Below are 25531 nucleotides of genomic sequence, written 5' to 3' on the forward strand. Positions count from 1 at the left end.
AAGGGAAAGGTGGGGTATGAATATTTTAACAAATGGCTTTCCTCGAATATCTCAGAGAACGGTGATTTTGGCTGTATCCGCACATCATTAGATATTGTGCCACTGTGTGTGTTAGGAATCGTTTAAGGCTGGATTGTTGTGCACACACAGGGAAATCCATTTGGGAATATCTGCTGTAATGCAACAATAATGAAGTATCCCATGCCGTAAGGATGCAGCTTTTTGTAATTTTGTTGTTGTTGTTAAGATCACTTCAGACAGTGTCGTTCTTCCTCAACGTATTTTAAACATGGCATTGCATTCATGAATGGGTTGTGAAAAGTTAGGATGGGCAGCTGATTTTAACCCCATGTTACTGAAATCGGGAGTGATGTTCTGCTTCAAAAACACATGGAAAAACCACGGACACGCTCTATGCTACAAACAACAACAAGAGTCTGGTTTCCTACATTCAGGAAAGCCAGTTTCTGCAATCAGAATCAACTATGCTGGTTACGTATACTTGCACGCAACGGCTCACTTTGCATTATTTCTTCTGCTTCTGAGACCCAAGTCATCTATAGGATTCTGAAGTTTCTGGCAAGATCCAGGCCAATAAAACAGTCAAACTTGATGTGACTTTGTCCCCCAGCGGGTTCCCTCGAATCTCATTCATGTTATTGCAACTGCAGCTGCTGGGAGACGAGTTCCCAAGTGTTGCAGGGGTCTGTTTTGGATCAGGAATGTGGCATGGGTCGGCAGAGGTGGCGGTGTGTTTGAAGCCCATTCTTCCCCTACACCCCATGGTCCAATCTGAGTAGGGCCCTGAGGCACTTGGGATATTAGATCCCAGCTGCTGCTGTCAGATTGACCTAAGTGAAATGTGGGTTGGAGGATGTCAGACTTGACATAGAGGGGAAAAGTCACATCTGGTTTGACCTTAAGGAGTTTGAGTCTTGAATGGGCTGCATGAGCAGGGAAAAGCCTGGAAGCTCTACAGCCTATCGAAATCTAGCCCACTGGTTGCTAGGAGTCCGATTGACACTGCTGCCTCTGGCTCCAGAGGTTTGATCAAATGTTTCCCATCTGTTTTCACTCTTTGCTTGGCAGGCATAAGTGCCTGATTTAAGGTCATGGCTACAATGCAGGACTCTGACTCCTGGCATGAAATCTCTTCTCCATCATAAATTCAATTTGGTGACCTGGGGCCAGTCGCCATCTCTCAGCCTAGCCTAACCAATTTCACAGGTTGGTTGCATGTATACCATCCTGGGATCTTTGGAGAAAAGGCAGGACTTAGGGGTGAAAGATACACAGAAACACTAAAAGGGAAGATGGATGGAACCGCACTGCGGATCCCAAACAAACTGGAGCCATGCAACTCGGAATATATGCAGCCCAGATTATACCCTGTCTCCTTGCAAAGATTACTTAAGAGAAGTACTTACTCAAGCTTCTTGAGTTGTGAAGATTGTGGAAGCCCTTCCACAAGGGACTTGACACCTTTGTTCCCAATGCGGTTTTCTGACAAACTGCAAGATCAAAGAAAATGATCAGATTGAAGTATTCCATTTTTTCAATACTTATTATGGATACATTGCTTATAACTGATGAATGGCACATATCCTGTAGTCCACTTCCACTAGGGTAGAAGCCATTTACATTAATGCACATTTATTGTCAAGATGTGGCATGCTGTCGGCAGAAACAATACCACCGTGACGTCCCAAGAGGTATTTCTGCCTGAGCATGGCACAGCAATAGCATTTGAATGCTGACAGTTTTTTTTTAATTAATTGAATAATACTATAAAAGAGTTGGATACAGACCAGGATTGCCAAGTCCCCCTGACCTAAAAGTGGGGAAGGGTGTACGGGCCAAGGTGGCGCCTGCATCACTGGCTGATGACATCATTTCCAGCATGACTCAAAAGTGATGAGTCGTGCCAGGGCTGAATCAGTAAAAATCAGCCCAAAACATAGCAAGGAGCGGCAGCCAAGGGCATGGGATTCCCCCACCTCCAGCAGCTGTCTGGCAACTCTCGCCCAGATTAAATTCTCCACTAAGAGCCAAGCTACAAGTGATGCCTGACACAGGTTAGACACTTGTCAGCTTCCCTCAAGTTTTGATGGGAAATGTAGGCGTCCTGGTCTTGCAGCTGTAATGGAGATCCAAGCTGTAAGACCAGGACGCCTACATTTCCCATCAACACTTTTGAGAGAAGCTGACAAGTGTCCAACCTGTGTAAGGCGTCACTTGTAGCTTGGCTCTAATTGAAGAGGAGGTGAAATTTCTGCCCATAACCCCTTCCTGTCACAGACCCCCAGTTTGCCCCCCATGAGCATCCCCCCTGCCCCCCATGAGCTGCATTTGGATCCTCTCTAGTATTCTGCATGTAAAATCCCTGCCCATTGGGATAGTGACCCACTGAAAAAGCTTTGTACACCAACAGCTTCTAAGAAGGAAAAAGAGCCATCTTTTTTTTTACCTGAGCTCCTGTATTTGTGGACATTCGGACAGCGCTTTGGCCAAATGAGAAATTCCCTCCGAGTCAATGTTGCAGGAAGACAGGCTAGAGAAACGAGAAGGAAAATGGCTTGCAGCAGACGCACGTGACTTTCACACGGTATCCGTGGCGCAGCTGAAAATGTACTTGTCAGGTGGCCAAGTGGATACCTGATGTCTCCTACTGTCAGCTGACTGCTGGCGATCTGGTTGCGGCAATACCACCGCCCCGTCACCTGTGGTGCTGTTGGCTTTTGACCGTTTATTTTTTTGAAAAGCAGCTTTCAAGGCTGCAATCAAGAGCAGAGGAGTGGTGGGGAACAGGAGTTATTTCACCCTTTCCGTTCCTGCCGTTTGTCTGCACAAGATCATCCTTCTCTCAGTTACACAGACCCATTGGGAGCTGGAAGAGCAGGTGGGGATGCTCAGTGGTGAGTGCTGAGATATTCCCTCTGACCCACTATGCAAACTGCTGCAGTCAAAAGGTATGGAAGGACTGAGGACATCCAGAAAGAACAACTGCGCTGCTCCAGCAGGGGAAGGAAATATGTTTGCAGGAAGACTTCTGCATGCACAATTGGTGTTTTTGCATCCTCACTGCATTGTTCATCTAGCCCTACTGAAGTGCTTGGACACATCTTTAGATGGGTCAGGGGAAGCATCTCCACCTGTGAAGCCATAGCTGCTACGTGGGACAAATCCATCTTTAAATGGGTTTGGTTCAGATGTGCACGCTGATCACCTAATTTCTCTGCACTTCAGTACTTTACAGTGGATCTGAAGGTGTGAATTGACTCTGTTGAAAAACAATGACACTTCAATTGTCCCCTGCTGTTTATGAAAACTGTGCTTTTGGTAATTAATCTCTGCTGGACAAATCACACAGGCGGATCAGGACTCAAAGGTTTCCATCAGCAAGGGAGGGACACGTGGTAAGATCCAGCTCTAGAATCAGCAGAGCTGTGGGTAAGCAGGAGGAGGTGGTGTGCTAGTACAGAAGAAAAGGTAAAAATACGGATTAAGCCAAGATACCTACTGAAGGACCTTCAAGTGGTGCACAGAAGGCAGAACTGTGGCTAGCTTTGCCACAGTCTTGTGTCCAATATTGTTCTCAGATAACCTGAAAGGAAGCAGAAGGTGAAATGCCACTTCTAAACAGGGCTTTTTCTGGGAAAAGAAGTGGTGGAACTTAGTGGGTTGCCCTCGGAGAAAATGGTCACATGGCTGGTGGCCCCGCCCCCTGATCTCCAGACAGAGGGGAGTTGAGATTGCCCTACACGCTGAGTGTAGGGCAATCTAAACTCCCCTCTGTCTGGAGATCAGGGGGCGGGGCCACCAGCCATGTGACCATTTTCAAGAGATGCCGGAACTCTGTTCCCCCGAGTTCCTGCTGAAAAAAAGCCCTGCTTCTAAAGCATGAAACATTGAACAGATAGCATTTTCTTCCATTTCAGTGATGGAATAAAGGTTCACTTACTCTCTGGTCACACTGGTTAAGGCCCTGGGGACATTCTGCCTTTCTCAGTGGGCCAAATAGTATCATACCAGGACCTTCTCTGGACAGTAAAATGGAGTGGGGCTAGAGTTGCCAGCCTCCAGGTGGTGGCTGGAAATCTCCCAGAATTACAACTCATCTCCAGGTGACAGAGATCAGTTCTCTTGGAGAAAACGGCTGTCTTGGAAGATGGACTCCATGGCATTATAGCAGCTGGAGTACCTCCCCTCCCCAAACCCCGCCCTCTCCAGGCTCCACCACCCAAATCTCCAGGAATTTCCCAACCAGCAGCTGGCAACGCTAAGTGGGGGAGAAGACTGACACCCCCTCCTCAGTCACTAAACAGTCCCTATATGAAATGGACACCATGTGCACAGGAACTGAGGAGAACCAGCAGCTCACACCTGACTGTTACACAAAGCTGGGATCTCAAGACTCCACCTGTTTTCTCAGTACCATAAGAAGACACAGCAGCCACTGTGTGGAGTGAGGGAAAAGGCGGAAACTGAAAGGTCAGCTGGAGAGGCTGAGAAAGTCTGAGGTGTGCCGAGGGTGGGAGATTTGGGATTTTTAAAGGGAGATGCCGAAAAGTATCAGGCTTACCTGAGTTCCTGCATCTGCTGGCTGCCAGCCAGAGCTTCCACAAAACATCGTCCTCCAGCAGAGCTGATGCTGTTGTGTGACAGGCTAAAAAGGTTGCAGATGTGTAAGACATAAATAGTAACAGACGACAAAAGATGCAGGGCATTAAAAGGGGGGGTCTCTTTGTTTTAAGGAACAGAGAAAAGGGGGGCATATCAAAATGCTAGAGAACAAGGTTCACCAAAGAAAGGTGAAATATTGTCATAATGTATTGTCGAAGGCTTTCACAGACGGAGAACGATGGTTGTTGTGGGTTTTCCGGGCTGTATTGCCGTGGTCTTGGCATTGTAGTTCCTGACGTTTCGCCAGCAGCTGTGGCTGGCATCTTCAGAGGTGTAGCATCTTCAGAGGTGTAGTCTTTTGGTGCTACACCTCTGAAGATGCCAGCCACAGCTGCTGGCGAAACTTCAGGAACTACAATGCCAAGACCATGGCAATACAGCCCGGAAAACCCACAACAACCATCACTATTGTCATAATTTTTTTAATTCCTTTGTATTCTGAAACAAATCCCCGATGCATTTTGATAATCTTCCTCTACAGATTTTTTTTTTAAGTATCAGTGTGAAACCTAATTACTGACTTAATGTTGTTCAGTGAACTTTGTGTGACTGCACAGGGATTTGAACTCAAGTCTCCCTGGCCTCTGTTGCTTCTCTTGTATTGTTGATTTCACGTGGGTTTGTCCAAGCTCCCATTCACACCACCTTGGCTCTAGTGCATATCTGACTGGAGTCATGCTGCACACACAGCCCTGGACGTATATGACCTGCTACGAAGTCCGGTTGTGTTGTTGGCGTAACAGAGGAATTCTTGAGAGGTGGGAACCTCAGGTCTTGGGCTCAAAGCACCTGCTTGGGTGCTCTGTATGTTCCAAGACCTTATATGACAACAAGTTGGGAGCGAACTAGAAAGAATGAAGAAAGGGGATACTTCTGCAATGTGCAGATAGGAACCAACTCAGACATACCACTTGCATTGAACTTTATTCTTCTGTTTTGTGTTCCTACCAGGACCTGGAACTGGATAGGAAATGGCTCCTGACAGCATAACCCAGTCCCCTCTCTAATCCCCACTCTCTCCCCTAGTGAAAGAGCTAATCTCTGACAGAAGGGCTGGATTCCCCACCCCCACCCCACTCCCCTGGCCTTTCCCATTATTAAAATCTACAATTTGTAGATCCTCAGCAGAGTCGACAGACACAAGAGACTCACTCGATTTGTTTCAAGTTCTTCATTTCTGGAACAGCTGTGGCTATTTCTTTCACTCCAGCATCCTCAATCTCGTTGTAGCTTAAACTTGCAAAGAAAAAACAAATCTCATTAAGAAACCATTGCCTTTTTCATGGCATCATTTGCTAGTTTATATCTTTTGAAAGGGTCCCCTTATTTAAACGTTCCCTTATTTAGTGAAGTTTGAGGAACCAGGAACGTTCGAGCTCATGACGGAGGGAATTCTGTGAATACCAGCATTTTTTGCCTTTACAAAAGGAGTGGGGGGGCCTGATTCTGATCAGGGCCGATTCCAGATGGGCACAAATAGAGCGAGTGCTTTCGCTTTTCCAGCGACCTCGCTCGTAAAAACCCGCAATTTCCCATCCCGGCTTACCTGCGGTCCATTGCGCTCGGTTGCACTCTATAAGCAGACGGTGTGAACGCGGTATTGCGGGTTTGCACACTTCTGGACGCTTCGTCGCCGCGGAGAGGCCCTCCCCTTTCCCTCCTTCCTTTGCCGGCCGGCCGGCAACAATATTCCCTTATTTTTTTTTTTAAACCGGGCGCCATTTGCGCAGTCGCACATTTGCGCACATCAAACTGCGCAAATGTGCACAAATGCACAAAAGCGCACAAATGTCAATGCTGTGTATTCGCATACCTGTGCATTTGCGCATTTGCGCAAAACACGTAAAAAAATTTTTTAAAAAAAACCCTGAAATGCGAACCAATGAAGGCCCCCGACATCAACTGTGACGGGGAGGAAACAACCAATCCCGGGTACCTCAGTTGGCCGTGCGAACATCCGGAAGCGGGACGGCACGGCACGCTGCGAGACAAAGCGGATGGAGACGAAAGTGAACGTGTGGCCGGTAAGCGATTATTTCCGCAGAAAAACCGCAATTTCTGGCCATCTGGAATCGGCCCAGGTCAGACAGACACACAGACATAGAGCTCCTATCCTGTACCAGTATGTTTTCTTCAACAGGAAAAACAGGCTCCTGGAGCCATTTAAGGTGAGGAAACTGGTGCAGGGAAGAGGGCTTAGAATATCCCACATCCTGGTCTGAATCCAAATTTATATCCTGGGACATCTGCTTCTTAAAAGTCTTGGGAACCCATTCATACACCTCCCAATGTCACATCTGTTTGACCCTGAGGCAGAAGGACCTTTTCTAACCTTGCGACCTACGCTCGTTCAAATTGGAGCTGATCCTGTGAACATCCAACAATTCACCCCAGATTTATGCCCCCGCCTTGCTCCTGGATTCTGTTTCTGGTCTTCCCACCAGCACTTCAAGCTCGTTGGACAGATTCCCTGATAACAGCCCGACATGCATCTTTTATATTGGCCTTGTTGAATCTGTCCTTGCTGATTAGAGCCTTGAATGTGATTCAAAACCTTACTGGGGTGACCTCACATCTGGCTGCAACCACCAATCCCAGGCATAAGAATATGGCTTCAGGAAATATAACCAAGTACTTAAGAGGCAATGAAACTGTTCACAAATGATCTACAGATCTAGTCCAATTAGCAAATCAAGGGCTGTCGTTTTAGAGTCTGACCTTATTGGACCTGATCGTATTTGAGCTGGCTGTGGCTTTGGTAACTATAGCAAAGATGTGCATTGTCACTGTATGGAAATCAAAGAATTCCCCCCTCTATAATGAACTGGGGGAGTCAGGAGTGGACCTCAGCCACGTGGTAGGAGTTGGAAGAGTCCCACATTTAATTTAAGAAGCCAGTTTACATATTCTAGCAAAATCATAGCACCTGAACCAATAAACATCCAATTCATAAATATCAGCAGGGGGGGAAATGAGCAAAGAAAAAGTGCCTACTTGATTTCTTCCATGTGAATGGCATTCTTCAACATTTCTGCAAGGTGGAGACAGACTTCACTACCAAGATTGTTATTGTTCAAACTGGAAAACAGCCGTGAATTGCCAAACATTAGTTAATGATCCTGCACATGGTGCCTCGATAAGAGAATATTTCAATGAACTTAGACTGGAGTAACTTAACAATAACAACAACAACAACAACAACACACTTATATACCGCTCTTCTAGACAGAATAGTGCCTCACCCAGAGTGGTGAACAAGTTAGTGTTATTATTATCTCCACAATACAGCTGGGGAGCTGGGGCTGAGAGGAGTGGCTTATCCAAGGCCACCAACTGAGCTCACGGCAGTAACAACAACAACAACAACAACAACAACAACAACAACAACAACAACAACATTCAATTTATATACCGCCCTTCAGGACAACTTAATACCCACTCAGAGCAGTTTACAAAGTATCTTATTATTATCCCCACCACAATCACCCTGTGAGGTAGGTGGGGCTGAGAGAGCTCTGAGAGAGCTGTGACTAGCCCAAGGTCACCCAGCCGGCTTCAGGCAGAGGAGCGGGAATCAAGCCCAGCTCTCCAGATTAGAGTCCCGCGCTCTTAACCACTACACCAAACTGGCTCTCCAGTAGTGGTATTCAAACCAGCAGGGCGCTTATTTGCAGTCGAACCACTTCACCACGGTGCACTGCCTATCTTGACCTATAATGCCAATACAGAACATAGATTTCTGCTTGCTTTAAATCTTTGCAGATTTGCATTTATAAACTCTATTATCTTGTTTATTGAAATTTCTCCGAAACTGATTGTACTGGTTTGAGTCTCAATGAGAAAGGCGGACTATAAATAAATAATGTAAATAAAATATCCAAATTAGCACTGGAAGCTTCTTTCTACAATTTCCTGGGGTGTATAGATCCTGCCAAGCCTCAGGCCTTTATTGCACGGGCAATTTTTGCCCCTTCTGGCCTCATACCTCTTCAGGTTTTCTTCCAAACTCCAGACCCTTAACTCCCCTTTCAAATTTCAATGTGGCATTTTAAGGGTTTCAAGGGTTTTCTTACAAATTTTCTGCCTGCACTTTTCGGGAGGGGACTCTTGAAACATCACATTGAAATCTGAAGGGCGAGTTAAAAAGCTGGAGTTTAGAAGAAAATCCAAAGAGGTATGGGGGCCAAAAGCAGCAAAAATCACCCATGCAAAAAAAAATCTGCATGATTTCTCCCAGTTTCCCCAAAGTGTATCTGATTCATTGGGTGGGGCAAGTCAAAGATGATAGACTTTAATACTGGCATAATGAAAACCTCAAGAAATTGGTTTGGATCTTGACTGACAGATATACTTACACAAGTCTTCTCAGGAGAGGCATTGTGGATAGTTTTGAAATCAGTTTCAGAGTGCTTCTACTTTCAAGATTCAAAAAGCCAAGGCTAAGAAATAAACAGCAGACGGGACAGAAATAAGTATTAGTAACAGTACATCTGAAAAGCACTGCTGAGAGTCTTAATATGTAGGCAACACAACTGAGAGGACAGGACACATCACAAGGAACAGGTAGAACCCTTTTTTAACCTAACAACAAGGGATGTGTGCTTCAAGTTTCTGATTCGTTTTTAACCTGAATCGGGCCCAATTCGGAAAGATTTGGGATTCCCAAATTGGCCCCAACATTGGTGAGCCAATTCGGGAATCTCGAAGCAAAGCTTTCCGAAGCAATTCATATCACTTTGGAAAGCTTTGGATAAAGCATCAGCAGCCGCAGCACTTTTTCTAGTGCTGCTTGATTTCAAGCTTCCCGCTGTTTTTTACCCGATGGGAGGGGGGAGGAGGGGGTTGTAGTGAGTCACTACAACCCCCTCCCCTCCCCTCCCATTGGGTAAAAAAAAGTGACGGGTTGAGAAGCCAATTGAAAGCAACATTTTTCTTGCTGTTTTCAAACGGCAAGAAAAGTGCTGCTTTGAGCTTCGGTGTGCTCTGTAAAGCAATCCCGAATTGTTTTCCTGAAGCAGGAAACCCGAATCTTTTTGGGTGCACACCCATACTAGTAGGTAAAGGTAGTCCCCTGTGCAAGCATCGAGTCATTACTGACCCATGGGGGGACGTCAAATCATGACATTTTCTTGGCAGACTTTTTACGGGGTGGTTTGCCATTGCCTTCCCCAGTCATCTACACTTTACCCCCAGGAAACTGGGTACTCATTTTACCGACCTCGAAAGGATGGAAGGCTGAGTCAACCTTGAGCCGGCTACCTGGTACTGTACTGGGTACTGGTACCCGTACTGGTAACTTGCAGAAAAACCCCAACTGCATTTCCTTCACAGCCTACAGCAGTCTTCTACCAGACCCAAACAAGAAACCAAGAGAGACTAAAGCATTCTAGTTCTGTATTACCTGTAGAGCTTCTAAATCCTGCAGCGAGATCTGTCTGGACATGACATTATTTTTTAAAAAATGCTTGATTGATTCAGAAGTTTAACTCTGAGGAAAAGAACACTCCTGCTATTCCACACAGTTCCCTTTGGAAAGCCTCAAGGAGTTTATTAATAAAATGCCTTAGGCTGGTTAGCCATTTATACTTTTTGAATTGTCTTCTCTTCCACTGAAAGAAATGGACTTCAAAACTATAACAGGGTTCTTATAATGTAAATCACTAAGTCCCGTATCAATGAAAAGGCAAACTAACGTTATGTTTTTCAAGTGCAGTTTTCCTTCCAGAGCATTCACTAGAGCACTCAAGCCGTCAATGCCAAAGTTGCATTTGGATATGCTAGGAAGAAAATACAGTAGCTGAATTCATGTATAACAAAGCAGAAAGGACAGCGAATGGTAACCTGGAATCATCTGATAAACACAATTCTTTGCCCACTGCACCATCAAATGCTACACTTAATAGCAATTAATCTGCATGAAATGTTTGGCAAAAAGTTTCTCCACCTACTAGGGATGCATTCTCTCACCCCACCCAATTTTTTCTAGAAGAAAAGAGAAACTAGGGTGAACTGAGCAAGCCATGAATTGGTCTGCACCATGTAGGAATTGAGTTGCTGAACATCTCCCATTGAATGAGCAATGGCTATTCCCAGTTGCTTACCAGTAAGGAGCCTAATTTGCACTACAGACTGGTTTTATTCCAGTTTTTTTCTGTTACAAAAAAAAATCACAAAGTCCCTAATAGGCATTCTAATTTTCTTCAAAGAAAAAAAAAACCTTACGCCAAAATTCAAAGAGGAAAAATAAACCTTCACAGAACAACCATTAGTGAATACATTTAATGCAGACACATCCAAAATATGCCACATCTCCAAGATTATACCATAAATTCAACATAAGTTTGCCATACAATTTGAAGTCCATTTATAATCGATTTTAATGGGCTTAGACTGGAGCAATTCTTCTTAAGATTACACTGTATATCTGTTAATAGTGATACATAATCATTGCTGATATACAAATTTATTTTACATCATTATCATCTCTGGTCGAACAGCTCCAAAAACATGCACACACAGATGATAGCAGGAGGGGGATGCACCACACAGGCAACAAGGGTTGTTGGCCTATCATATCATCAGGGATTCTCTTAAGAACTATCATGCCTCCAGTTTGAAAGGCCGAAATGTACAATACATTGTGAGCATCCCAGAGGACTAGGAATGGCCCTTAAGCAGGAGTCATTCTCAGTATCAAATAAACTCGCTCTTGATTCGTTTCATGTCAGAGGTTAGACAGCCATAGCAACCACACAATGGATGTTAGCCTTACTTGATCTCTTCAATTGCTTGGCACCGATTCAGTGCTTCAGCCAAGTGCTCAATTCCAAAGGGAGATATCCTGCAACACGTCAACCTGTAAATTCAGAACCACAGCAGGATGAGAATATCCTTCAATGAGTCCTCCAAAATATGCGCGGACACAACCTTCGGTATCTTCAAGATGGAAAACTGGAGGTAGCTTTTTAGAAGAATTTAAGAAGAATGTAAGATAGCTGTATTTTTAGTTATTTATTTATTCACTTTGTACACCACCTTTATTTAAAAAAAACCCTCCAAGTAACACAATTAAAGTTACAATCTACAGTTCAGTTTAGCATTCTATTTTTCTATTTTATTAGTATTCTAAGACACACTTTTGTACTCCTTGAGCTGATAGGTAGGGCACAAACTGTATAAATAAGTAATTAAATTCCAGTGTTTTCTCTGTTGTCCAGCTCTCTTTTTGAAGGTCTGATTCATGGTGATTTCCCCCCTGATTTTTATGCAATTACAGTGCCAGCCTATCAGAGAAGGCTGATCAAGTACTGCAAATTCAACTGGAAGAGTGGTGAAGCAATAGCTGAAACCTCAGTTTCCTTTACTGCACTTCCCATAAGTGAACAGTTTACTTTTAAAATTAATAGTATTATTACAGACAATAGTATTACAGTATTATTACAGTATTATTATACTGTAATAGTATTATTACAGACAATAATATCAGGGCTTTTTTTCTGGGAAAAGAGGTGGTGGAACACAGTGGGTTGCCCTTGGAGAAAATGGTCACGTGGCTGGTGGCCCCGCCCCCTGATCTCCAGATGGAGAGGAGTTTAGATTGCCCTCCATGCCGCTCGGCAGCACGGAGGGCAATCTCAACTCCCCTCTGTCTGGAGATCAGGGGGCGGAGCCATCAGCCATGTGACCATTTTCAAGAGGTTCCAGAACTCTGTTCCACCGTGTTCCAGCTGAAAAAAAGCCCTGGTATTATTACAGACAAAAGTGCTGGCATGCCCTAAAAGGAGAGGAGAAGTAAGGAGAAGTAAGAGCAAGATTTCTGCCCAATTGCCACCCTCCCCATAGCCTACCAGCCACAGGAGCTACACCTGCAGCTTCAACTGCTCATATTCAGCTGTGCGCCACTAGGACTCTACTGCCTGCTTACCTTCCCCTCCTTTGGGCTCTGCCTTTACATAAAACAAGCAAAAGAATGACTAGTTGGATCACCGTTACCAGGAGAAATGGGATGGTTACACCACTCCTGCTATTGATCTATGGACTACCAGGAAAGAAACAGCAGAATGCCTCTGATAAACCTTTAAAAACAACATTATATTCCACTCTTCTAGCAAACTATGAACTGCCAGCTAAAAATCAAAGAAAGCTCTCTTTTTTAAAAAATCACAAAAATGCAATTATAAAACGAACAGCTTAACGGGTTCTTACAAGCAGTTCAGTGAACCCATGTTACAGATATTAACAATCTTTCAACAGTACAATTCCAAGTCTGATAACCAGCAACAGCAATTCAAACGCAAAGATGAGCATCAAGGAGATTGGGAGTAACCCAGTGTTGCAAGCTTTGTGAAAGGGTAGGAGAGAAGAGATTTGGTCTTGGCCACCCTGGCCGTTTCCAGATGGATCACCTGAAGCTGCTCCATGCCGCAATGTTGTGGATCGTGCCGGTGAAAACGCAAAATATCGCGTTTTCCCCGGCACGATCCACAACATTGCGGCATGGAGCGGCTTCAGGTAAGCCATCTGGAAACAGCCCCCAAACCTGTTTTGATTGTTTGTGTTTTTATAGGCATCTATTTTAGTTTTAGTTTTAACTTGCTTTATGATGTGTCTTTTATACTGCTCTGTTTTAGTTGTTAGTTGCCCAGATCGGGCTGGAAAGCAGGATATAAATCTTGTATATAAAGAAGAATAGATAATATATTAGAGAGGCTGTTCCACAGTGACGAAAAAAGAGCCATGACAAAGCCCAGTTTCTAAGCAAGGCCAATTGGACTGCTCACAATGAGGGGATGGTTGAACAGAAATTGGTGGGCTGATCTTAGCAACGTTCAACTTTGTGACAACAAAGATCTGTCTACTTGGGAACAGTTCCAATACATGGAATGTTCAGTCCCTTTTTTTAGCCTTGGGCATGCTACGAACAACATGACTGAGAGCCTTGCTACAAGTGACATTTTACACGTGAAGGATAAAGGATCATTTTCGCAAGTCTTTCTGGGAACTGAAGTTCCTCTCCCCCACCCCTTTTCCTTCTGTTCCTTCCCCTTGCTGCCTGAAGAGACAGAGATACGCAACAGTGAAACAGCACAACAGACAAAGCAGAAGGAAATGGTGAAATGGCAAAGAGAGCAAGCAACTTTTATTATTGCCAATGGTCAGGACTCAGGAGGAAATAGTTCGGTCCCATGGAGCCACGTGGGATTTCAATAAACACACTCCGGAACTTGTAGTGTGAATTTTGCTGCGAGTTGAATTTTACGGGAGAACCTTGCAGTAGTTTAAGGGCAGTGCAGAACCACAACTGTAATTTTGATTCTAGAGAACTGCAGAAGAATTATTCAAAGGGATCTTCACGTGCAGAAACATGTGCCATTCCCTTTCTTTGAGGGGGGGCGCTTTGCTCATAAGCAAGGGGTAATATTATCAGCATCTCTCTTAAATATTACAATCCCCCACCCACAGCCTGATAGCTTATATATATTAATACATAATTCTACCCATTTTCAGTTCTCAAAATGGGAGTAACATTAAGGGAGGAATCCTAAGCAAGTCTACTCAGAAGTAAGTACCATTATATTCAATGCAACTTACTCCCAGGAAAGTGTTCTTAGCATTGCAGGCTGCATTACTGATTTTCAGCTCTGAAATACTCTTGTTTTCAAGTTTCCCTGACTCAGAAAAGGAAGCTGTGTACAGGAAAACCTTGCAACGAAATAAAGGGTTGAATCTCATCAGCTTTTCCACTGGCTGAAGAGAAAGAAAAATCCACATAAAAATGCCTGCCACTGAGCAAGTGGACAAATGCCATGTGGGGGGCTTCTGTGAGGTGCAGAATCAGTTGAAAAAGAGAGGAAAAGTTGGTAGGATCCGACCAATGGAATAACAGTTTTAACCTCAAGAGGCAAAGGTGTACACTTATGGACTGAAATCCTGGAGGATGTCAGAAATAACCACTTAGGTTAAAAAAAAAAAACCTCCCAAGCTCAGAAATATTTTTGTTTATGCTCTGCATACTCAAGTCTCTTCAGCGTTGGAAAATGCAATAGGGCGTCGGAGATGGTTGCCACCTCAGGATCTGTGAGCTCCACTTCAGACCAGCTGCAACGACAAGAGAAAGGACTCATTCGTAGGTGCTCATCTGGAAAAGCTCTAAGAGATAAAGCTGAAAAGAACCCACTGGGAAATCCAGTTTCATCTAAGATAAGATGACAGCATCTCTGAGGTCCAAACTAGGCATTACAAGAAATTTAGAAATAAAGTCTTCAAAACAGTTCGGAGCCAATTTGTTGTAGTGGTTAAGAGTGCAGGACTCTAGTCTGGAGAGCCGGGTTTGATTCCCCACTCCTCCACTTGAAGCCAGCTGGGTGACCTTGGGCTAGTCACAGTTCTCTGGAGCTCTCTCAGACCCACCCACCTCACAGGGTGATTATTGTGGGGATAATAATAACATACATCGTAAACCACTCTGAGTGGGCATTAAGTTGCCCTGAAGGGTGGTATATAAATCGAATGTTATTATTATTATTATTTTAAAAGCTTTGCATGGCTGCTTTGGAAAACTGGGAAGAATCTCTAAGGGCCAAGCTAGAAGTGACAAATTACACTTGAATGGCAAGTGAACAGACTCACGTGTATTCGTCCCTGTTCACTTGCGCTCCACTCAATTGAGTGGAGCGCAAGTGGAGCGCAAGTGAACAGAGAGGAATACACGTGAGTCTGTTCACTTGTCATTCAGGTGGAATTCGTCTCTTCTAGCTTGGCCCTGAGTGAAGGAGAGTTGGAGGAAGGGAAGGAAGAAAAGCAAAGTTTAGCTGCCTAGGAAAGCCCAATTTCAGCTGTGATAAAATGGCGCAAAGATCTGCTCCCTTCACACACCCTTGCCCAGGACTCTGGCCCTCATGGGAACAGGGCCCCTATATTGTCATCCTCCTCCTCATCATTATCATCTTCATCATCATCATTTATAGTCCACCTTTCTCACAGAGCCTTACGGCGGATTACAGAGTGTGAGTCACTCAGTACTCACAGTCAATTTCAAAAACATTTCAATAATCAATGTAATAGGGTATATAAAAGCAAATTTGCAAAGATTTAAAACCAGCAGAAATCCAATACAGAGTTGAAGAAATGCTGAAATAGAGCATAAGCAATTCTACGACTGATATATTAAACAATAAAGAAACTACCCAGTAGGATCATACTTACAGCAACAGAACATAGTAGTAAAGTCTATAGTCACTCTCTATCCCTTTTCTGATGCATCTCTCCGAGACCACTTCCTTACAGTACAGCCTTCCTCTCTCAGTAAAAAGCCCTCTTGAATAATTCAGGTTTGCATCATTTGTGAAAAGGCAGGAGAGTGAGAGCTTTCCTGACCTCTTCAGATAGGCCATTCCATAAGGTGGGAGCTACCACAGAGAATGCACATGTACAGGCAGCTGTTGATTTTGCCCATGTGCAAGGTGGCACCTGCAGAGGGTTCTGTTCAGATGAGCGAAGCTGTCATGGAGGAACATAGGGAGAGAGGCGGTCCCATAGGTAGGCCAGGTCAAGACCATGAAGAGCTTTATATGTGATAAACAATACCTTGAATTGAGCCCATAACTGATAGCTAGCCAATGGAGCGACTACAGAATGGGATTGATATTCATGCTCCTCCAAGCTCCAGATAATAACCGAGCTGCCGCGTTCTGCACAAACTAGAGTCTCCGCGTTAACTTAGTTAACACCTATGTTCAGTGCATTACAGTAGTCAAGCCTCGATGTAACCATAGCACAGATCCAGGTAGCCAGATCAAGGTAAGGGGCCACCTTGGCTAAGGTGGTTGTTGGGGGTTTTCCGGGCTGTATTGCCGTGGTCTTGGCATTGTAGTTCCTGATGTTTCGCCAGCAGCTGTGGCTGGCATCTTCAGAGGTGTAGCACCAAAAGACAGAGATCTCTCAGTGTCACAGTGTGGAAAAGATGTTGGCAGGTCATTTATATCTACTCAGGAGGGGTGGGGTTGAGCTGAGTCATCCTGTAAGAGTTTCCCAGGGTGTGGAATGCTAATGGCGGGAGGCTTCACTGTATCCTGAGGCTAAGTTTGGCTAAGTTTGTAAAAAGCATTTTTTTGCAGCCGCCTGAGCTTACTTTTCTAGCAGTAGCACTGGATCCAGTGGAAGGGTCAGATGAACTTCATCGAAAGAGGGTAATACAATGTCCTTCAAGTTCTCCGCTTTCCCAGCCAGCATCACTTCCTTCTTATCTGAGTTCAGTATCAATTTGTTTGCTTTTAGCCACAGCTGTCAGGCAGTGACCCAGGATCTCTACAGCATCCCGGGGTGATTGAGATAGTGAGATATAGAGCAGGGTGCCATCTGCATATTGATAGCATCCAGTTCCATAGGTACGAATGAGTTCTCCTAAAGACTTTACATAGAGGCTGAATAATATAGGGGAAAGATTTTGCCCTGTGCACTCTGGAGGTTGATGGTCTTCAAAGCTTCTTGTTAGCGTCAATAAAACACACCGGGAAATCCAGTTAAGGATCTCCAACATCATTGATAGTTTCAGGTCAAACACTTGGAATTGTGGGCTTCTTCTTTCCTGACAGGGCTTCTGTGCCTTTAAGAGCTTCATAATGAGCAGAGAACCAGCCAGTTAGCGGGGTGGGGGTTGCGACAGAGCATCTGCTTTGCATGCATGGAAGTCCCCAGCATCTCCACTCAAAAGGACCAGGTAGGTGGTGATGAGAAACACTTTGGCCTGAGACCCTGGAGAGCTGCTGCCAGTCAGAGTAGGCAATATTGTCCTTGATAGTGTTTGCAGGAGTGCTCAATAACACAGCGGTAGTTAGGCAGTACTGATTAAAGGTTAAAAGAGTTTATTTAGGAACTACGTATCTGATAGTAAAGAGAGGAGAGACAGATGCTTTCTAGCTGACTACACAGAGCCAAGCTACAAGTGATGAATGACACTTGCCTGGCAAGTGAACAGACTCACGTGTATTCCTCCCTGTACACTTGCCATTCACTTGTGCTCCACTTGATCAAGAGCAAGTGAATGGCAAGTGAACAGGGAGGAATACACGTGAGTCTGTTCACTTGCCAGACAAGTGTCATTCATCACTTGTAGCTTGGCTCATAGTAGAGAGAGTGGATTCAGGAGAGAGGAGGAGGATACTGCCCAGTTTAGCTCAATAGGACACAAGACAAGGAAAGGACCTTTAGGAGACAAGATTGTTGTTGCCCTTACTATCCTAACTAACTGATCCTTCCCTGTATGGAATAGTCTTCTTCTCTTCTTCCTTCTTGTACACGAGACATTGCTATTTCCAACAGATAGATCAAGGATCTGACTCAGCAGAAAGCAGCTTCTTGTGTCTTCGTGTGTTTGCCAGCTGAACTTTCTTCTCTGCCTAACAACACAGGAGCCCTTCTGGAAAAGAAACTGAGTTGGCAACCTTACAGAGGAGCAGCTCTCTGCCCTCATCTGCCCCTTGCAGGGAGATTAGTGTGTTTTCCCCCCTTCAATAACTTCTTTCACATTGCAAAGGAAAAAAAAACTTACTTTAGTGCACAGAGCTGATGACATTTCTCAATGATCTTCGGCAGGAAGGGAACTCCTTTGGCTTCTAGTTCACATTGGTGCAACCTGCAGGCCTCAGACAAACAAAGGCACACAAAGAAGAGCTGCTTAGAAGAGGTGTTGCCGGTATGTGCACAAGGGTTGAGAACACCCCAAGTGGATACTTCCAGGGCTCATTTTGAAGGGGAATGTGCAGGAACGCAGTTCCAGTAGTTCCCCAAAGAGGTCATATGTCAGGTAGCCCCACCAACCTAACTCTCGGCCATTTTGGGCCCGTTTCAGCCTGGAATAGGGTCAAAACGGCCCAGATTGGGCCTCTGACGGGTGGTGGATCACTCTCCTGCTCAGCAGTGGCCCGATCCTGACCATTTGGGGCCCCTTTTTAGCTATTTTCAGCCCTTTTGCCATTTTGGGCCCAATTTCAGCCCTGAATGGCCAGGATTGGGTCCAAAACAGCCAGGACAGGTGACGTCAGGGGGTGTGGCATATGCAAATCAGCTATACTAATGACACACTTCCGGTGATGGCAAGAGGTGTGTCATATGCTAATGAGTTATGCTAATGAGTTCCTCCAGCTCTTTTTCTACAAAATGACCCCTGGATACTTCTCAAATGATCCTTATTCCATCATTTCAGTAGAAGGCTGGCAATATTTCTACTAGCCTCTCTATCTGTGCATGACGAGCAGTATGATTTGCATTATGTGCAGACGATACGGCTCATCCTCATGTGAAACGCTTCCTGTGTTAGCTTCTGGACAACACATCAAGTTGCTGCTCAAGGGAAAGGAGTAGCCAGGGTAATTTCGCATGCCCACTATAGTGCGTCAGGGAACAATTAAGTTCAAAGCTAAATTGGGAGTACTGGCTGAGAACACGAGTTCATCGCCTGATCTTCAGCTCCACATCAACCTCTCCTTCCCCACACCAGCCCTTGCTATCCATAAACTTGTGAACCGAAGCATAGCAAACACCTCCAGATGACTGGAAGCCAAGCTACAAGTGAGGAATTAAACTTGCCTGGCAAGTGATCAAGTGAATGGCAAGTGAACAGGGAGGAATACACGTGAGGGCCAAACTACAAGTGAGGAATTACACTTGAATGGCAAGCGTATTCCTCCCTGTTCACTTGCCCTCCACTTGCTCTCCACTGGATCCACTTGCCGTTCAAGTGTCATTCATCACTTGTAGCTTGGCCCTGAGTCTGTTCACTTGCCATGCAAGTATAATTCCTTACTTGTAGCTTGGCTCTGGGTCTGCATAAATCTACTCTCCATAGTCACCAGGGCAAGTGCTGTTCTGTATCCACTCAACAGGATGAGCCCCCAGCCCTTCTCCTGAGCTGAGAGTTGGAAAAGAGCACAGGGGAATCATCCTGCTGTGATCCAGAGAAGTTAGCCGTGTTAGTCTGTAGTAGCAAAATAGTAAAAAAATCCAGTAGCACCTTTAAGACTAACCAACTTTATTGTAGCATAAGCTTTCGAGAGACACAACTCTCTTCTGCATCTGACGAAGAGAGCTGTGGCTCTTGAAAGCTTATGCTACAATAAAGTTGGTTAGTCTTAAAGGTGCTATTGGACTTTTTACTATTATTTTGCGGAGAGGCTACCTCCTAGCACCTCCAAACCACAATAAAGCAGTGGCAAGTCACCATAGTCGTCCTAAGAACGAATGGGATGGGGCCCAAGTGCCATCACACCTCAGTATGGTTGTCAGAGACAAGAGACAGTTAATAGAATACTTTATAAAATCCCAAAATGAGCAACAATCCCTGGGAACACAGTGATGGCCCTCTAAATCTCACCTGCTAACCACAGACTCTACTTTCTCCGCTGGATACGGAAATCCCTGTTCCACCACAAAGAGGGATGTCTCTCTCCTTATCCTAAACAAAAACAAATGGGAATTATACAGGTTGGAATTATTTTGATCTGCCCTGTATATAATGCTCCACTGAAGCACCTGATCTACGTATGACCTGTAGATTATGCATCAGAGATCCAGTTCTCAAAAGTTCTCCCTAAAACTTTTGTGTGTTCAGTGTAACAGTGCAATCCTAAAACCTCTTACCCAGAAGTAAGCCTCATTGAATAAAACTGAGTAGGGTTCTGTGTTAAATGTGTTTAGGATTGCTCTCTTTCTACAGGGTAAACATACAAATCAGCTTACTTTTGAGCGGTCATCCAAATTATTTCTACACTAGCACCAGAGCCCTTTGTGTGAAACAATAGAATGGGCTCTAGCTGTGGGGCCTTGGGGGGCCATGCCTCTCAAGGCTGCCCCACCGGGCTACTGGGCTGCACCACCCCACCTGGGCTGCCAGGTCGTGCCCGGGCCTCCGGGCTGTGCCAGGCTGCCGGGTTGCACTGGGCCACGTCAGGCCACCCTGGGCCAGGCCGCTGGGTCATGCCGGGCCGGGTCACACCAGGCCAGCTGCCGCACCTTCCTGCTGCCTCCGCGGTCCTTCAAAAGCTTGGTCTAGGTGCGCCCACAGGCCCCTCACCGTGCCTCTGCCAGAACAAAAGGTGAGTAGTCGCCAATACAGCTCGCCTTTTATATAGTAGGATAAGAAGTAAGAGAGTTCACTGGGGATTGCCAAATCGCAATCTGGAGACTGACATAAGTTTTTGATGAAATGGGACACTAAACAATCATGGATTCTCCTCCTCCTCCATCCTGTCCCCCTACCCTTTTGTTTCACGTTGTAGTAACAGCAAAACCCCTGGTGTGTTATACACCAGGCAAGAGATGACAAACTGAACAGGAGAAGAAAAAAAACAGGTAGTGGGGCCAAACCAGTTAGTTCCCTTGCTTCATTCTGGAATTTAAAGGTATGCTGTCATTTCTCCAGGTTGTAATATGTCAACCACAGGGTTTGTTCACCCTTAGCATTAAAAAAAAGTGATCCTACATGTGTATGTTGTGAAAAGTGTGCAGGGCCTTGCAACCAGATTGCAGCTTCTACATTAATTCCTATATGGAGGAGCCTTCCATTTTGCCTAACCATTTTATCTGTAGGTATGGCTAAATCTAGAGATTGCTCTTTGAGCCTGCATGGGATATGTTCTTGAACAAAACAAAACAAAAAAAGAGAGATTTTGATAGCATTGTTTCTGGACCCTTACTCCCAACTAGAGATGGGCACGAACCAGAAAAAAAACAAACCATGTGGTTCATCAAATTTCACGAACCATGAACCACGAACTTTCACAAACCTGCCCCTGGTTCACGAACTGGCTCATTTAGTTTGTGAAAACAGCACATCTGGGTCAGAAAATCATCACTTCCAGGCCAGCAGAAGGTCTGCTGGAAGTCCATCCCCTGTTGCCTAGGAAACTGATTGATTGGCACCAGGCTGTCTGCAGTGACGAACCAAACGAACCAGCCTAAAAATTCGTGGCGGTTCATCAGAAATGGGATCTGACGAACCATGGTTCGCGAACCGCGAACCAGCCTGGTTCGTGCTTAATTTTGGTTCATATTTCGGTTAGTGCCCATCTCTACTCCCAACCCTATGGTACCATACTAGAAACAAACTCGAAGACATCAGGCACTGAAGTTTTAATTACATGACTTCCATAATGTTTCCTTGGACTTCGACAGCCAACTTCAGAAGGCCAACTAGACTCTCATTCTTCACCCACGGCTCCTCTATGCTGCAATGAAAGCATAAACAGTCTTTGCTTGACTCTGAAACATTTTTTCCATTCATGAACCGTAAATGTTATTTCACCCTGTAAAATCAGTATCTGATACTAATGTAAAACCAACACCAGCCACAACGTACATTGAACTTCTCTTTCAAGTTCTGCCCTGCCTTAGCAACCAGGGACAAAGAAAGGCTCACATGTTTTAACTCTCTTTTCTTTTTTCAGTTGACACAGCATTGGGTACCCAATTTACTAACCACAAACACCTTTGGAACGGAAACTGTGTCTCATTTTCAGGCAGGATGAATGCATGTGTGTGAAATTCATTGACCACAAACTGAGCTGCAGCTGACTTTCATGAGACTACATCAGTACAAAAGGCATTCACTATTCAAACAACTGAACCATTTTATAAAATCGATTAGAGCCTGCCCAAACAGATTTTATCTACCCAGGCTGTCATCCTGAGATTTAAATATTCTACAAAAAAAATGCATAAATTGTAAAATCAAATACATGTGCATAATTGTCCTTCTTTTATGGATTTTCCTTCTGCATTATTTTGTAATATGCACCTTTTATTCTGATTTTGCTCATAACAGTGATGGGGGGGTCGAGGTTATGGAAGCCCCACTCCCAACCAAAGAAAATCCTATACAGCTTCTGAGATGTCAGCAGACTGGAATAACCTCAAGAGGCCACTTGTATAATTGGATATGGACCTGATGCAGAGGAACACATTGCCACATTTTAGTGAAACCACACACTGCAAAGCGAGAGGGAGAATGCAACATGGGTTTGCCCTTTTCAGCTGCAGCCTTGCGTCTGCTGTAATGCATTGCTTACCTAGGACTGCCAACAGCCTGGAGAAAAAATGCCCTGCCCTATAATAAAGGCTTAATTGAATTATATTTATCAGGTGTTTTGTCACTGTGCCATGAAAAGCATAATTTGCACATGTCCACATATGTCCTTCCGCTAAAGTGGCAAGATGTTTCCTCTCCAGGTGGCTGGCAACCAGAGGGAAGTTTGGGGGAGCAGAGACATGTGGAGGTGTGTGATGTTGGCAATGTCACCAACATCACTATGTCACTTCCGGGTACAATCAAACGATGACAATGGGTAGCTCTAGGAATCACTGGAAACACCATGGCTTACACGGAAGTGACATACTATACCAGCACGGTGACACATTTATATTTATTTTCTCCTGTCTCTGCTTGGAACAGCAACAGGCAACAGCAGTGACTAGCATGAGGCTTCCCACTATAGCAAGCCTATGCTTCCCTGTCAGCTGACATTTGAACTCAGGTCTCCAAAACAATACATCATATTTGGTGGATTACTGTGTCTCCTAGGAATTGTTCCATGTGATCAAAATGATCCCCAAATCTCATTTTATATTACACACAGTGCTTTCTGTTGGCCTGGGATGCAGGCTGCCAGCACCCAAATGCTTCCCCGGTGTATCTAGTAAACAAACCAAGTAAAGTGACGTTATCACTTTCAGAATTTCCCCGACCTAGTTTATCGGCCACCACATGCAATAGACAAGGAAATGCTATCTGCGATTATGTCGTATCACACACATTTATCAGATGTTACTAGAGAGATGCACAGACAAGGCCCAGATCAGCCAGCACAGTAAGGTTGCTAACCTCCAGGTAGGCCTGGAGATCTCCTGGAATTACAATTGATCAGTTTCCCAGGAGAAAATGGCTGCTTTGGAGGGTGATCTCCCTCCAAAGGGAGGCATTATACCCTACTGAGATGCCTCCCCTCCTCAAAACCCACCTTAACATCTAATTTAGTGAAGTACAGAGCAGAATCTGAGTCTCTGTTCATCCTTAGATCCAAAGGAGCTAGCCGCATCAGTCTACAGTAGCAAAATCAAAAAGAGTCCAGTAGCACCTTTAAGACGAACCAACTTTACTGTAGTACAAGCTTTCGAGAATCACAGTTCTCTTCATCAGAAGAGCATGCATCTGACGAAGAGAACTGTGATTCTCGAAAGCTTATGCTACAGTAAAGTTGGTTAGTCTTAAAGGTGCTACTGGACTCTTTTCGATTTTGTTCATCCTTAGACAATGCAAACTGAACTGGATAAGAGAACACACAATTCTTACCCCATCCTTAGCATGCCTGTAAGTTTCCTGGGGGCCCTAAACAAAGCCTCTGCATCGCTGAGTGTCAGGCCATTATTAGCTAACCTAAGAAGAAAAAGGATTTTATTAGGTGCTTTCGAAGTGGTCAGAGCAGACCTTCACGTCGGTCAAAGGCATCAACTACCCAACTCACATGAAATCAGTCAGAGCAAAGCACTTTCCTAGCACGGATGTCAGCTGTGCCAGCTGTTCTGTTTGGAAGTTGCATTGCTTTAGCCTGAAAGAAAGAAGGAAATAAGCTGGGGTGGATCTTTCTAGGTACGTCAAAAAGTTGTAAGGAATAGCTGGCCATCGCCCATTTTTGCAAGGTTCCCTTTGCCCATCCTGTCCACGCACTGCTGCAAACAGCAGCTATGAAAGCAAGAATTCACATTTAACAACCTGCACATAAATCGAGGACCACACATAAAATCCTGAACTTGAGCATCTCAATTGAGTGGAGCGCAAGTGAACAGGGAGGAATATATGTGAGTCTGTTCACTTGCCATTCAAGTGTAATTCGTCACCTCTAGCTTGGCCCTGCGTCTCCCTCTAGCTTTGATTAACTACCACAGGGACAGCTTACCACACATGCACACTCCAGGGGATCTAGCGATCTGCAGACCAACTGCCTCCCTTCCCGTGGTGCCCTTTTAGTAACATGTTTGAGTGGGGTTTTATCATTTTTACAGACACAAATCTCCAGCGTTCAAAGTAATAAGAAATTTATTAAAAAGAAAACAACAGCACACATACCTTGCAGAGCAACGGACTGAGCAAGGAAACAAAGTAGAGGTACACACACAGTTCATACACTGTCCCTGCTGTTACCAGAACTGCTCTTTATTATAGGGGGAAATTAGCTTTAGCAGTCTGTAACTTAAAATAAGCGCGGATCTTAACCTATGTCTACGGAGGTCCCGATTCCAGACACTCTAGTGAATAAGAGGCAGACTACAAAATAGGTTCCAAACACGTGTATTGTCTAACAATGTGGCGTAAGCCTGAACTTGCACACGCATACAAGAAACACACAAGATCTAGGAAATACAGAGTATGAAATACAGAGACGTTCGCATTAGCTGGTTCCCAACGATGATAGGGGGAATACTCACTTATCCTGGAGCGAAGCAGAGACACGACAGCGAGGGGTGGCCCAATGCCAGCACTGGGACCACAGACGGACAGCGAGGGGTTCTGGATAGGATGGCACACGCACCATGCGGTCTGGGAGACCGGCTTAAATACCCCAAAACGTACCTTGGGGCTGGTGCTGTACTTGGTGGTTCTCACAGATTAAAACAAAGGTACTAATGGGCTACTGAATGGCTTGGATGGGCCACTTTAGTAATCAGATTGTGATAAGTGACACCTCAGGAAGAGGGGACAAAAGAGGGAGGGGGAAATCCAAGTGGGCTGAAAGGATGTTCCAGCGGACAGGGCTTGTCCTGATGTCATCAGCTCTGGAATGCGGAGGTTTCTTTGAGA

The 25531-nt window shown here is 44.9% G+C and overlaps 1 protein-coding gene across 2 annotated transcripts in view; it reads right to left on the bottom strand.

Moving 5' to 3' along the window:
• Nucleotides 1–25531, bottom strand: part of NLRC5 (NLR family CARD domain containing 5) — a 91616-nt gene that overhangs the window by 8723 nt on the left and 57362 nt on the right. The window contains exons 30-44 of one of the 2 annotated variants that reach the window (XM_055000827.1): nucleotides 24198–24281; nucleotides 24026–24109; nucleotides 21819–21905; nucleotides 20054–20134; nucleotides 18233–18316; nucleotides 14698–14781; nucleotides 11456–11539; nucleotides 10377–10460; nucleotides 9039–9122; nucleotides 7678–7761; nucleotides 5836–5919; nucleotides 4583–4666; nucleotides 3521–3604; nucleotides 2468–2551; nucleotides 1428–1511 (exon numbers count right to left, since the gene is read on the bottom strand). In XM_055000827.1, the coding sequence (XP_054856802.1) occupies nucleotides 1428–1511; nucleotides 2468–2551; nucleotides 3521–3604; nucleotides 4583–4666; nucleotides 5836–5919; nucleotides 7678–7761; nucleotides 9039–9122; nucleotides 10377–10460; nucleotides 11456–11539; nucleotides 14698–14781; nucleotides 18233–18316; nucleotides 20054–20134; nucleotides 21819–21905; nucleotides 24026–24109; nucleotides 24198–24281 (1260 nt within the window). Of the gene's footprint in view, nucleotides 1–1427; nucleotides 1512–2467; nucleotides 2552–3516; nucleotides 3605–4582; nucleotides 4667–5835; nucleotides 5920–7677; nucleotides 7762–9038; nucleotides 9123–10376; nucleotides 10461–11455; nucleotides 11540–14697; nucleotides 14782–18232; nucleotides 18317–20053; nucleotides 20135–21818; nucleotides 21906–24025; nucleotides 24110–24197; nucleotides 24282–25531 lie in introns of those variants that run through there. The other variant, XM_055000828.1, reaches the window with a different exon arrangement.

The sequence above is a fragment of the Eublepharis macularius genome, chromosome 16 (assembly GCF_028583425.1).
Source record: "Eublepharis macularius isolate TG4126 chromosome 16, MPM_Emac_v1.0, whole genome shotgun sequence".
In the NCBI taxonomy this organism is placed as follows: domain Eukaryota; kingdom Metazoa; phylum Chordata; class Lepidosauria; order Squamata; family Eublepharidae; genus Eublepharis; species Eublepharis macularius.